The following is a 12,210-nucleotide window of genomic DNA, read 5'->3' on the forward strand; positions in this document are numbered from 1 at the left end:
AACTGCTTACTCGAGCTAGCGTGCTAAAAATAGCAGCATGGACTTTCCAGTTTGGTTTCCAGCATGGGTTTTCCAGCCACCCGACCCCCTAGGCTTGAGAGCCTCAGCTCCAGCCCAAGCTGCAACATCCCACTGCTATTTCTAGCATGATAGTTTGAGCCCCACTAATACAAGTCTGTCTACCTTGGCTTGGAGGCTCACTCCTAGCTGGAGTGCAGACATACCCTCAGGAGCCCTGTTTCCATTGGTTCCCCTGCCCACCTGCTCTGTGTGCTCCTTCCAGTGCAGCTCAAAGCACCCAATCCTGCATGATGCCTCCTGCTTGTCTGCTTATGTATAGCAAAATCATTGCTGAGGTATCCATCAAAGTCAGTGGGAAATGAAACAGCTCAGCACCTTGCCCATAAGTGCTCTGAGTGTGGAATGGCAGTTAATGATGCTGTGCATAGCAGTAACTTTCATGCTATGTTATGAAAGAAAATCCACTGGGTTCAGAGCGGAATTTATTGTGTAAAGGCTTTGTGGAAAATTAAAGGTGAATCTGAGAAGGCCAACAGACATCATCCCCCTGTTTTTCGTCTGAGGAGGGATATTGGTTTTAGACATGCTTAAGTTCTAACAACCCACACTGTCCTGTAGCCACACATCACAAGGTTTTTTTTCCTTGAGGGTCAGACCATAGTTCTCAAAGCAACACAGTGATTTTCTTGTTCAGAGGAAAAGTAGAAAGCTGATTGTTCTGACTAATCTAGGAACTCAAAGAAAGTATGTTGACAAGATGTAATTGCTGCTCCAGTTGTGAGGAAGGGTGGAACCTCTGTTGTTTTGAAGTTCTTTGAGAGACTGTCTTCTGATCTAAAACTGGTCAGCTTAGACGTGCTATTTACTCATGTCGGTGAGATAAGACCCTTTTGTAAAGTTCACACTGAGTTAAAGAAAAGAAGAAATATATGTTGACGTTAGCAACTATTCCCTTAGCTTTCATTATTAGCCACTATACACAGAGAAGTCATAATTGCCATATTGGAACAGACCATCATCCATTTAGTCTGCTCCTCTAGTCTAGGCAATGTCATGACCCTATATTTGTGCATCAAGGAAGGTGAAAGCCCCCATAATGCTTGTGGCCAATTATGTAATGATATTCTTTAGGGTGAAAATCTCCTTGCTGACCCCCTTTAGCTCTCAGTTTATACTCTATGGGAGAGGCCCATGTCACTTTATAACCAAGTTAGACTGCAAATTATTTTTATTCATGTAAATGTCTAATCCTTCTCTGTTAACCTAGTGTCAAATTCTGCCTTCAGACATATGAGTAACTCCCATTGCTTTCAATAGGAATTGCACTGGTGAAGGTGGAATTGGGTCGTCACTGTATTTGTCTGATTAATGTCCTGCAGAGGAGGATAGCTTGGTTTATATGCTATGTATAAAATAATTTCCTTTTACTTGCTACTAATCTTAATGAGTGTCTCTTTGTTGTGTTATGAGACAGGACACATAGAACCCAGTTGGATTTCACTATAATTTTTATGATTGTATATAGTGCACCTCTGTCATATCCCTTTTTACTTTTCTACCTTCCAGATTAAATTTAATCCTAATATTTTAAATCTTTTCTTGTGTCTAACCTGTACTCTTCCCTTTGCCTTACGTTGCTTCTCATTTCCTTTCCCTTCTTTATTGCAGCTCTGAGATAAAGCAAACACAAATGTTTGCAGTATTTGAGGTTGGAAAGATTGATATAATGCCATCATATATTTCCCCTGTTATTCTCTGTCCTTTTGACTTTTTTTCAGTTCTGCTGTGCATTGAGCCAGTGTCTTCACAGGGTCCTCCCCAATGACACTTAGAACAGTAGCAGCTAATTCAGAACCCTATCAGCAGGCCCGATTCTTCTGTCTGCTTCACTGCTGTAAATCCAGATCAGTTCCACTGAAGTGAATTGAATTAATCTAGATTTACACTGGGGTCTGAGATCAAAGTCTAGCTCTGTGTGTTCAAGCAGTGCACGCCCCTCCCCAACAAAATGTAGAACTGGCTGTTCTTTTTCCTTGTTAATATTTCCAGTGCCTTTTATTGATGTTGAAAATGTAGATTTCGCCAAAGAATAGAATATGTATTTTTTTACTTATGGAAAGTTTACACTAATAAAGGAAAATATTTCTTCATTTGAAAACTCTTTGTATATGCTTGTACAATACCTCGCACAATGGGGGCCTGATCCTGAGTGAGGAGTATGTGCATTATGGTAATATAAATATTAAATAATTATAAGAAAAGAAAGTTAACTGGCCTGATTCTGCAGGCTTTGTGAAGCTAGCACTTTCAATACAATCAGTGGGAGCTTGGGTGTGTAAGGGCTGCACGATAGGGCACATAAAGTAGCCAAAAATAGGAAATAATCTCTTTCAGTGTGCAATGCCCTGCACTTACCTTCCTTGAATTTAATTTGCTCTCATAGTGCTCAGTCACTCACTTAGAGTCTTTCATTGAAGCCCATTGGTATTCTGTGGTGTGGGCAACACAGGATCGTTTGCAGCCATGTGTTTAATACTGTATTAACAGGCACATGGAATTTGTTTTTTGCTTTCATTACTTCACTCATTTCATATATTTTAAGGAATATTTACCCAGAATTTGCATTTACATTTTTCAGAAAGTTGCTGAACTCCTATGATACAGTTGGTCTTATTCTTCTCAGTTTTGCTTCCAGTTAATTTAGTCCATTATGGGCCTTATCCAAACTAGCAATTGTCTGACTGTGGATACTGTCATAAAAGAATGTGTAAGGGAAGCTGGGGCTAAAAATTATGTTAGGTGAAAACACAAGTACGTTACCTTTTTGTGTTTTGGAAAGCAAAAATATTGTGCTTCATGTCTTTGATATGCCTTGCTTGATTGTTACTAATACTGTCGAGTTTTGTATTGTCTTTTTAGGGAAAACTGGCCATACAGAAGCGGTGCGAGTAGTATATCAGCCAGAAAACATCAGATTTCAGAAACTGCTCAAGGTCTTCTGGGAGAATCATGACCCGACACAAGGTAGAATGATGAGTGAGCCAGTATTTAATTATCTTACTAATTACAGCTGGGATAATTAGTGTTTGAGCTGCATGGAAGAGATGAACCTTGAAATCACATGGGAGCTCAAGAATATGATTGCAGACATTTATTGACAGAAAGCGAGAGGGAAAGAGAGGGAGAATGAGGATATAGAAGCTCACAATAACCCTCCCCCATTACAGCTGTCTGTGCTGAGAAAATTCCCACAGAGAGAGGGACTAGACAATAGAAAATCCTTTCACCTTTCATTATGACAATTTTTCTTAATGCTATCTTTTGTCTCCTAAATTAAAGCATATTTCTTGGCAGCTTCAGAGTTGGCAATTTTATTCATGCATGGAAACTTTACCCTCCATAAGTTTTACATTTTTCATCCTTTTTAAATTACTATGGGTTTCTTTTCTGATTAGAGAAAATGAGCAAAAGGAAGTAAGACAGGATGCTCAGAGGTACCACCAGCAGCAACGTATTCGCTTCTTGCCTTATTCAAGCATTTTGGTTTAATTTATCCTCCTTGGAAGTAGCAACATGATGCTGTTATGCATATCTGCTCAAATGGAAATGATGAATTGTACTGAGAAAACATTTCAAGGGTGTGTGTGTGAATAGTTTCAGCAAACATCAACTCCAATATGATGCCCTGAAATACTACATAAAAATAATTCATTTCTACTTTCTCAACCTTGTCACTACTGTTGTCTTACATTTACCTATCTGGTTAATATTAAAAAGGACAAGCTTAAGAGGGGTGTATGTTTTCTTCTCTTACGACCTTCTGGAGACCTCAGCTTTAGTAACTGGAGTGGAGGCAAGAGGGAAAAAGTCCCTTTATCAGGAGACGTGGGAGACATCTCTTGAATATTTGGAGATCTGCTTCCTTGGGGTTTCAGTCCAGTTCACAGTAGACAAGAAAGAAAATTTAAAAAAACTGGCACCCTTTTCAGGTTGAATCTTCTTCTGGTCACCTGTTAACTTTTATTTCTGATCCATATGTGTCTATTTCATTTATACGCTGATCCTAAAAACCTCTACTCACAGGAGTAGTCCCCTGTGCAGAACCACTATCTTCAAATGGGACTATTTGTGTGAGAAGGAGCTATACCTGTGAATTAGAGTACACAGGGTCAGGTCCTTATATTGTAAGGTTTCTTTTTGCATTACAGGATAGAGGCTGGAACACACCAATGTTCAATGCATTAGGAATAAGCTTACAACAGAAAAAATACCACCGCAGTTGGCAACAGTCGGCCATCTAGTTGACAGTCTCATCAGTGAGCTCATGGATTGAATAGCATGGAGGCTAAGTTAACGTCTCTCTCCTAGTAGTATTCTACTTAAATCAGGGTTGTGGCATGTTGATGGAGAAATGTGGGAAAGTTTGTACTGCCACTGTCTGTTGTGGCTGTTTTATGTATTAATACAGAACTTCTTCTAGAGCAGAGGTTCCCCAAACTGTTCTGGTGATGCACAGAGAGATGGCTGGTCACATGGTGATGACTTTTTTTCCCCCCCAGCAGCCAAATCCCATTAAAGAATTCCTACAATTCCTTTCCTTTGTCAGCAATTGCTGTAGTTGCCACAGGGGTATAATGAGACCATGAACAGGCGTGAACATGATTCACAAAACAGCGAGTGGAAGGGGTGGTATTCACAAGATGCTCGTGGTATGTAAATGCAGCCCATGCTGTGAAAAAGGTTCAGAACCTCTGGTCTAGCAGTTTTCACAGGCATTAATTTTAAACATCAGATACAGTTTTTGTTCAAGATAGTGAGAAAAAGGTTTCTGCCAAGCTGGCTGTCTGAATATTTTGAAGCACTTCCCACAGTGCATAGAATCAGACATGTAGAGCCGGAAGGGGCCTCGAGAGGTTATCTAGACCATGTTTGTGTAACCTATTCTTAAAAACCTCCAATAATAGGGATTCTACAACCTCCTGTGGTAACTTCTTCCAGTACTTAATTATCCTTATAGTTAGATATTAGGAAATATTTTCTAACCTAACTCTCCTTGCTGCTGATTACTTGTCCTATCTTCAGAGGACAAGGAAAGCAATTGATCACCATCCTCTTTATAAAAATCTTTAACATATTTGAAGACTTATTAGGGCATCCTTCAGTCTTCTCAGGGAAGACTAAACATGCCCAGTTTTAAAACTTTTCTTCGCGGAACAGGCATTCTAAACCTTCTCATTTTTGTAGCTTTCCTTTGGACTCCCTCCAGTTTGTCTATGTCTTTCTTAATGTGGGAACAGTTTTTCATCTGAGGCCTCACTACTGCTCAGCAGAGCAGGGCAATTACCTCCCCTGTCTAATGTATAAAACACTCCTGTTAATACACCCCTGAATATTAGCGGTACAGAAGTTTAGGTATGTTACATCAACACTATTTCCTTTATCAGCCAAACTTGTAATCTTGCCAAAAAAGGATGCAGTTAGTTTGATAGGATCTATTGTCCGTAAATCCATGTTGATTAGCATTATATTATATTCTCCTTTAATTCTTTAGTAATCATCTCTCATAACAGCCACTTCATTATCTTGCCTGGGTCAAGGTCAGACTGACAGGTGGGTCAGACAGATGGACCCAGGTCATCCTGTTTACTCTTTTTAAATATCGTCAAGAAGACTGGAAGAAAGCTAATGCTGTGCTCTGTCCAGGTGATCCAAGACTTATTGAAAATTAAATTAATGGTCCAGCAAGCTCCTCATACAGTTATTTTAAAAAACTCTAGGATGCAAGTTTCCTGGATCTCTTGGCCTCCCAAACTGTTCCTAACTGCTAAGTTGTCTAGCAGGAATTCAGCCATGTAGGATGGGTTTGTGAGTAGGTACGTTCTGAGGCTTTGACAGGTTGAGAAGAACTGACACCTGGATCACAAGCTTCTTGACAATATGAGGGTACTATCTATTGATTCTGGGGTTTCATGGATCCAAAGATTTTGCTGCTGGGTAGTTGTTGTAGGACAAACAGGTTCTAGTGCCAGAGGATCTGTTTGATGCTCCAGAAAGAACTACCTGTAAGCTTCAGTGCTTCTTTGTACGCTTACAGTCAAAGACACACACACACACACACACACCCACCCCATTTTTCTTCTCCAAGGAATTAATAGATGCATTGCCAACACTCCACAGAGAAGATGCAGATTTTGTATACGGCTAAAGATTTGGATCAGTATATAAGTGACCATGAGACCCACTCTGATATCCCCTGGATCTGACATCATAAATACACTTACAGTTCTCAGAGTAGCAGCTGTGTTAGTCTGTATTCGCAAAAAGAAAAGGAGTACTTGTGGCACCTTAGAGACTAGCCAATTTATTTGAGCATAAGCTTTCGTGAGCTACAGCTCACTTCATCGGATGCATCTGATGAAGTGAGCTGTAGCTCACGAAAGCTTATGCTCAAATAAATTGGCTAGTCTCTAAGGTGCCACAAGTACTCCTTTTCTTTTTGTGACTTACAGTTCTGTAAGTCTGACCTCTCAGAAGAGAGTTTTACTAACACATTATTGGGCCCTGGGCTACTGACGTAGTTGTAACTAGCTCCTGATTACAAGCCAGGAAGGAGAATTTTCAGGTCTGGTTCCATGGTGGAACCATTGCAGAGTACACCCACCCATATGGTTAAATAGACATACCTAGGAGCTTTCATTAGCTTTATCAAGCTTTTGTTGGATCCAGTAGAGCACTGAAGTCCAGTGGGGCAGTTGGCCCAGCATTTCAGAAGGTCTCTGTAAACCAAGCATAGGTTCCTCCCATCTTGGAAGAAAGTCACATTTAAGGGTTGAGACATCCATCACATATACTTAATGGTGCATGAGGTTTGTTTCTTTGCAGAATAGAAATGATATTTTTACTGTTCAGTTGTGCTAACACAAGGTTAAGGGTGTCTTGAACTCAGTCTGTAAGTATCTACACAGGGAAAATTTGATAGAGGACTTTTCAGTCTAGTAGATAAAGATAAGATCCCATGGCTAGAAGTTGAAGCTAGACAAATTCACACTGGAAACAAGATGCAAATTTTTTACGGTGAGGGTAATTAACCATGGGAACAACTTGTTAAGGGTTGTGGTTGATTCCCCCTCAGTGACAATTTTAAAATTAAGATTGGATGTTTTCTCTAAAAGATACTGTAGTTCAAACAAGAATTACTTCAAGGAAGTCCTAGGGCCTGTATGATACAGGAGGTCAGACTAGGTGATCGTGGTGGTTCTTTCTGGCCTTAGCTATGAATCTGAACAACCTGTGGAACGTCATATTCACCTCTGGATTTCAGATCGAGAACTCTAATTTCTAGAACTGTTTCAGAGGTACTCCCCTCCCCCTCCCTCCCATGGTTGCATCAAATTGCAAGCAGCAAACATTATCAGACAGATATTCTCAAAAAAAATCGCTTTATAGCTACATATATCGGTCTCTCTGCACATACCTCTGATAGGAGTCAAGGAAGACCTCTATAAATAAAACTGTACCCATAGCAGCAGTGTTTCATTAAATGCCTGGCTATTATGACTATTCTCCCTGAGTGTTTGGGTGTCTGCCTATATATAGGCTTGACTCTGAGAGTCCAGATGATTCTTCCCTAAGAGTTGGTACAAACAAGGATATTTTCACACTCACTTAGAAGATGTATTATGGCAGAGCAAAGGCAAAGCATTCCACATATGGCACTAGATGGTGAGAACCCCAGGCCAGAAAAAGTTGTGAAACATTATACAGAGAGGAGAGCATGCAGAATGTGGTTATGTTGGTGCTGTACCAATCGTTCAGGAAGAACAGTGCCTGATGTTTGCATCAAGAAAAAGAAGGACCTGAACCTTCATAAACAAATCAGAGTAGGAACATGAAATGTGAGGAATGTGTATGAAGGGGACCTCACCTTTGTGACCAAAGAATTGGAAAGATGTAAGATAGAAATGTATGGAATCTGAGAGCTGCATTGGAAGGACAGGGGGGTCATTTCATGATGTTGGATGGATACCGTGTAATACTCAGGGTATGAGAAAAATGCACACCCATTTTCTCTCCTTATCTTATTCAAGGAGACAAAGTATGTGCTTGGATATAATCCAATCAGTGATAGAATCATTACAATTTGCCTTTGAGTGAAGCCAGGGAATATGTCAATCATACAAGTTTATGCCCTTCAACCACCACTGATGACGATGTGATTGATGAGCTGTAAGAATGACTTGCCTAAGCACTACTTACTAACTCACTAAAACATCAAATAAAAATGTCACCCTTATAATTGGTGACTTGAATGTGAAAGTGGGAGCTTTAAGCTCTCTTAAAGGAGTAATGGGAAACAATGGTCTGGGTTCACAAAATGAGAGGGAAGCATTTAGTTGAATTCTGCTATTCTGCACTATGGTTAACTGAGAAGGAGTTTGAGAAGTGATGCAGAGTGCAGGAGAATGGCTTTGAGATGGAAAAACGTAAGAGAATATAAGGAACTGAGCAGACAGATTCAAAGGCAGACTAGACAAGACCAGAGCAAATATAAGAGCAAAATGTATGGAGTTTGAGAATTATAAAGAGTAATAATACAAAAAGGTATATTCACAGTGGTCAGTCTTCTTACCTAAAGGTTTTTCCTGCAATCAAACAAGATCAGATCATGATGGTAGAATCTTACTGATGGTGATGGTATTAAACATAGGTGGAGAGATTATTGGTCCATTCTGTATGCCTCACCACAACACAACAGGACAACAGAAAAGAGTGCGGAGCTGGAGCTATCAATCCTGCAAGTGGAAGTGGTATGTGGTACAGTATTGTGAAAAATGAAGCCTGTGAAAGCACCAGGGATGGATATCACGCCCACAGAAATTGTTAAGTGATTGGCAAATGCAGTACTGATATTATGTGGAAAATCTGTAATGACCAGAAATTGGCTGGAGGATTGGATGAAGGGAATTTTTCTGCCTTTACCAAAAAAGGGAAACTTAGAGTGTGGTAACTATTGTGATACTGCACATGAACAAAGTTCTACTCTATGTAATCCAGGAATGCATGAAACAAAAGGATAGAATTAGAACTACTGCCACAAGCTGGTTTCAAAGAGGGCCAAGGCATTTATGCCCAAATCGCAAATATCTATCACATCCCTGAAAAATGCAGGGAGTACAATCACCCATTGATCATGTGCTTCATTGACTACTCCCAAGTGTTTGATACTGTCTGACAGGGCAACCTTTGGAGGATACTGGCAGACATGGGTATTCCAAAGCATCTCATTACAAGTCTCTACAACCAACAACAGACCACAGAGCGACCAGCAGTAGGCTCCAATGAGGAGTTTTCCCACTGAGCAAGATGTGAGACAAGGGTCCTGAAACCTGCCTAACGTACATGCAGAAATTATGAGACAAGCCTTGGAAGATTTTGACAAAGTGGAAGGAGCTGGGATTTCCATTGGTGGACCCCCTCTTACCTGACTTCAGATATGTTGATGAGATAACACTTTGGTACAGCTACTGATATAATGCAATGAAGGTTGGAGTCTCTAAAACCAGTTAGTGAGGAATATGGACTATTCCTGAATGCAACGAAAACAAAATGCATGTATGTTAACATGACTAACAAAAACCAAGATAGAAATGGACACCACTATTACTAGAAGAGCTGTCGAGGCAGTAGATGAATTTAATTATCCAATCAAGGAGGTTATTCCAAAGAAATCAGAAGATGACTAGGGATGGCTCACTCAGCTGTGTCCCTTAAGAAAGTGAGGAAAATTGTAACATCTTGAAATGTACAAAAACGTGACTGACAACAAGCTTAATTTTTTCCATAGCGATTTAATGGATGTGAATTGTGACAAGTTAATACTGCTGACAATAAGAGAATTGAAGCTTTTGAAATATGTTCTGGTGAAGACTCCTGGGTATCTCTTTGATGGAAAAAGATGAATGCCTATGTTAGAAATATTATTGCAGAGAAGCAGACCCGGACGTTGGAAAACAGATATACTTTGCTCATGTTAGGCATAGAGATGGAAATAACGTGGAGAAAGTTATCATGGAAGGAATGGTGGAGGGTCATTCCGGTACGGGACAACCAGAGAGGGTATGGATGGATGGATGGTGTGTGGCAGATCACTGGCAGGTCAGTAGCTGAGTGCTCAAAGTTAATGCTGTATTATGAAGGCCTCAGAAAATTCTGCTATGATGTCACCAATATTCAAAAATGAATACATGAATTTACATGTGAGGCACTGAGGGCTTGGTATATTCCAGATGCTGCAACTTTTTTGCAGTGGAATGTTTCTTACCTAAGTTCCCTCTAATCTGCATGGCTGCACAGCAGGCTATCAAGGGCTGTGCAGGTGGGGAGAGGCACCTCTCTCCTGGCCCCAGCCCCGGGGCTGCCATGGTGAGAGGGAGCTGGGGGGAATCCTCTTTCCCTGCCACAGCCCTGAGACAGCCTGCACCCCAAACCCTTCATTCCTGCCCCCCCCCAGATCCCACCCCAAATCTCTGCCCCTAGCCCTGAGCCCCCTCCCACACTCCAAACCCCTCATCCCTGCCCCCACCCCAGAGCCTGCACCCCCAGCCAGAGTTCTCACCCCCCTGCACTCCAACCCTGAGCCCCCTCCCATACTCCAAACCCCTTAGCCCCACCCCCGCCACACATCCCCTCCATATTGGTGCACATAAAATTCATTCTGCACATGGATGTAAACAAATTTAGAGGGAATATTGTTTCTGACTGGTGCAGTTTATATGATAGCTTTAACACCAGGTGATGTCTGAGGTCTTTGACTAGAAAGATTTGAGCCACAATGTCCTAGTACTTTACAGATGCCTTATTTTGTAAGGCAGGGGAAGAACATGCCCTCCAGGTACTTACCATTTTCCTGACATCTGCAGTAATAGTGCTAGTGGGTAGAAAGGATTCTTCACCTTGATCTCTATCCACTCCCAGATTTCTCTTCTTTATCTGGTTAAATTCTGATTGAGAATATTACAGGAATACATTACACAAATACCAGAGAAGGGTTTTCTTGTAGCCAGATGGGTCAGGAAAGTTCCTGTTCATAAAGTTCAGTATCCTAATTGTATAGATCCAGTGTCTCATCTTCCAGGGAAAGATGATATGTTGGCAAACTTTTTAAGCAGAGTTTCTAGTCAGCAATAAAGGTCTCTGTCATGGCTGCCATCTGATATCTTTTTTCCAAAAAAATGACGTAAATATTAGTTATTTTTTCCGCCCTAACAGGAAAACCAGGCTTATCTATGACTCTGATCCAAGGACAAGCAAATTCTAACATCAATATTGTAGTCCTTTCCTGAATCAAGGGCAGGAACTTCTCTACATGTGGCCCCTGATTCTAGTCAAGTGAGAGGGCTACATGTTGCCCCTGATTCTAGTCAAGTGAGAGGGCTTTTGAATGTTGGTCTAGTTGTACCAAGTTGCTGTCAATAGCTATGGTTAAAGATTGGGAATTTTGTCATTCAGCATCATGTACAATATTAATATTCACAAAGTCCTGCTTTCCAAGCTACTGGGTCTTCTGCCTCCGAAATGAGGTGGGAGTCTCCACTTGGGTTCTAAATTTCTCTGGTCAAAAGCCTAATTTGGGATTGCTGGGATTCTTAATTATGAGTGTTATGCTGAAGACTAAAAGATCCTGTTGAAAAGTGGGAATCTTTGATCAGTCAAATTTACTCCATTATTAGGCATGGAAGGATTAAATTGGGGTCGACAACCTTTGTCACGTGGCCCATCAAGGTAATCTGCTGGCAGGCTGCAAGACAGTTTGTTTACACTGACCGTAAGCAGCCACGGCCACCTGCAGCTCCCAGTGACTGCGGTTCACCATTCCCAGCCAGTGGTAGCTGCACCTGTGGATGGTCAACAAAATGTCTCGTGGCCTGCCAGTGGATTACCCTGATGGGCTTCGTGCTAAAGGTTGCTGACCCCTGGATTAGATTTTTATTGGTAAAAGTCAATTTCACTGCACACACAAACCAATGAAAATATTTCCATTGATGATAATTGAAATATACAGATAGACAAAGGAAGAAATGCTGCTTGAGAACTTCGAGTTTGATTTAAGGATATTTACTTTGTATATTTTGACATGTGATGTTGACAGCTTGTGTTTTAACAGTTATCAACCTTTAATTTTTTGAATCT

At 40.9% G+C, this 12,210-nt stretch overlaps 1 protein-coding gene across 2 annotated transcripts in view; it reads left to right on the forward strand.

Annotated features, from left to right (window-relative positions):
- Nucleotides 1-12,210, forward strand: part of MSRA (methionine sulfoxide reductase A) — a 430,620-nt gene that overhangs the window by 261,578 nt on the left and 156,832 nt on the right. Inside the window, exon 4 of one of the 2 annotated variants that reach the window (XM_037893852.2) lies at nt 2,941-3,045. The exons of the other annotated variant lie outside the window; for it this stretch is intronic. Within the exon in view, the coding sequence (XP_037749780.1) occupies nt 2,941-3,045 (105 nt within the window). The remainder of the gene's footprint in view (nt 1-2,940; nt 3,046-12,210) is intronic. 2 annotated transcript variants of the gene reach the window in all.

Source organism: Chelonia mydas, chromosome 3, assembly GCF_015237465.2.
Source record: "Chelonia mydas isolate rCheMyd1 chromosome 3, rCheMyd1.pri.v2, whole genome shotgun sequence".
In the NCBI taxonomy this organism is placed as follows: Eukaryota; Metazoa; Chordata; order Testudines; family Cheloniidae; genus Chelonia; species Chelonia mydas.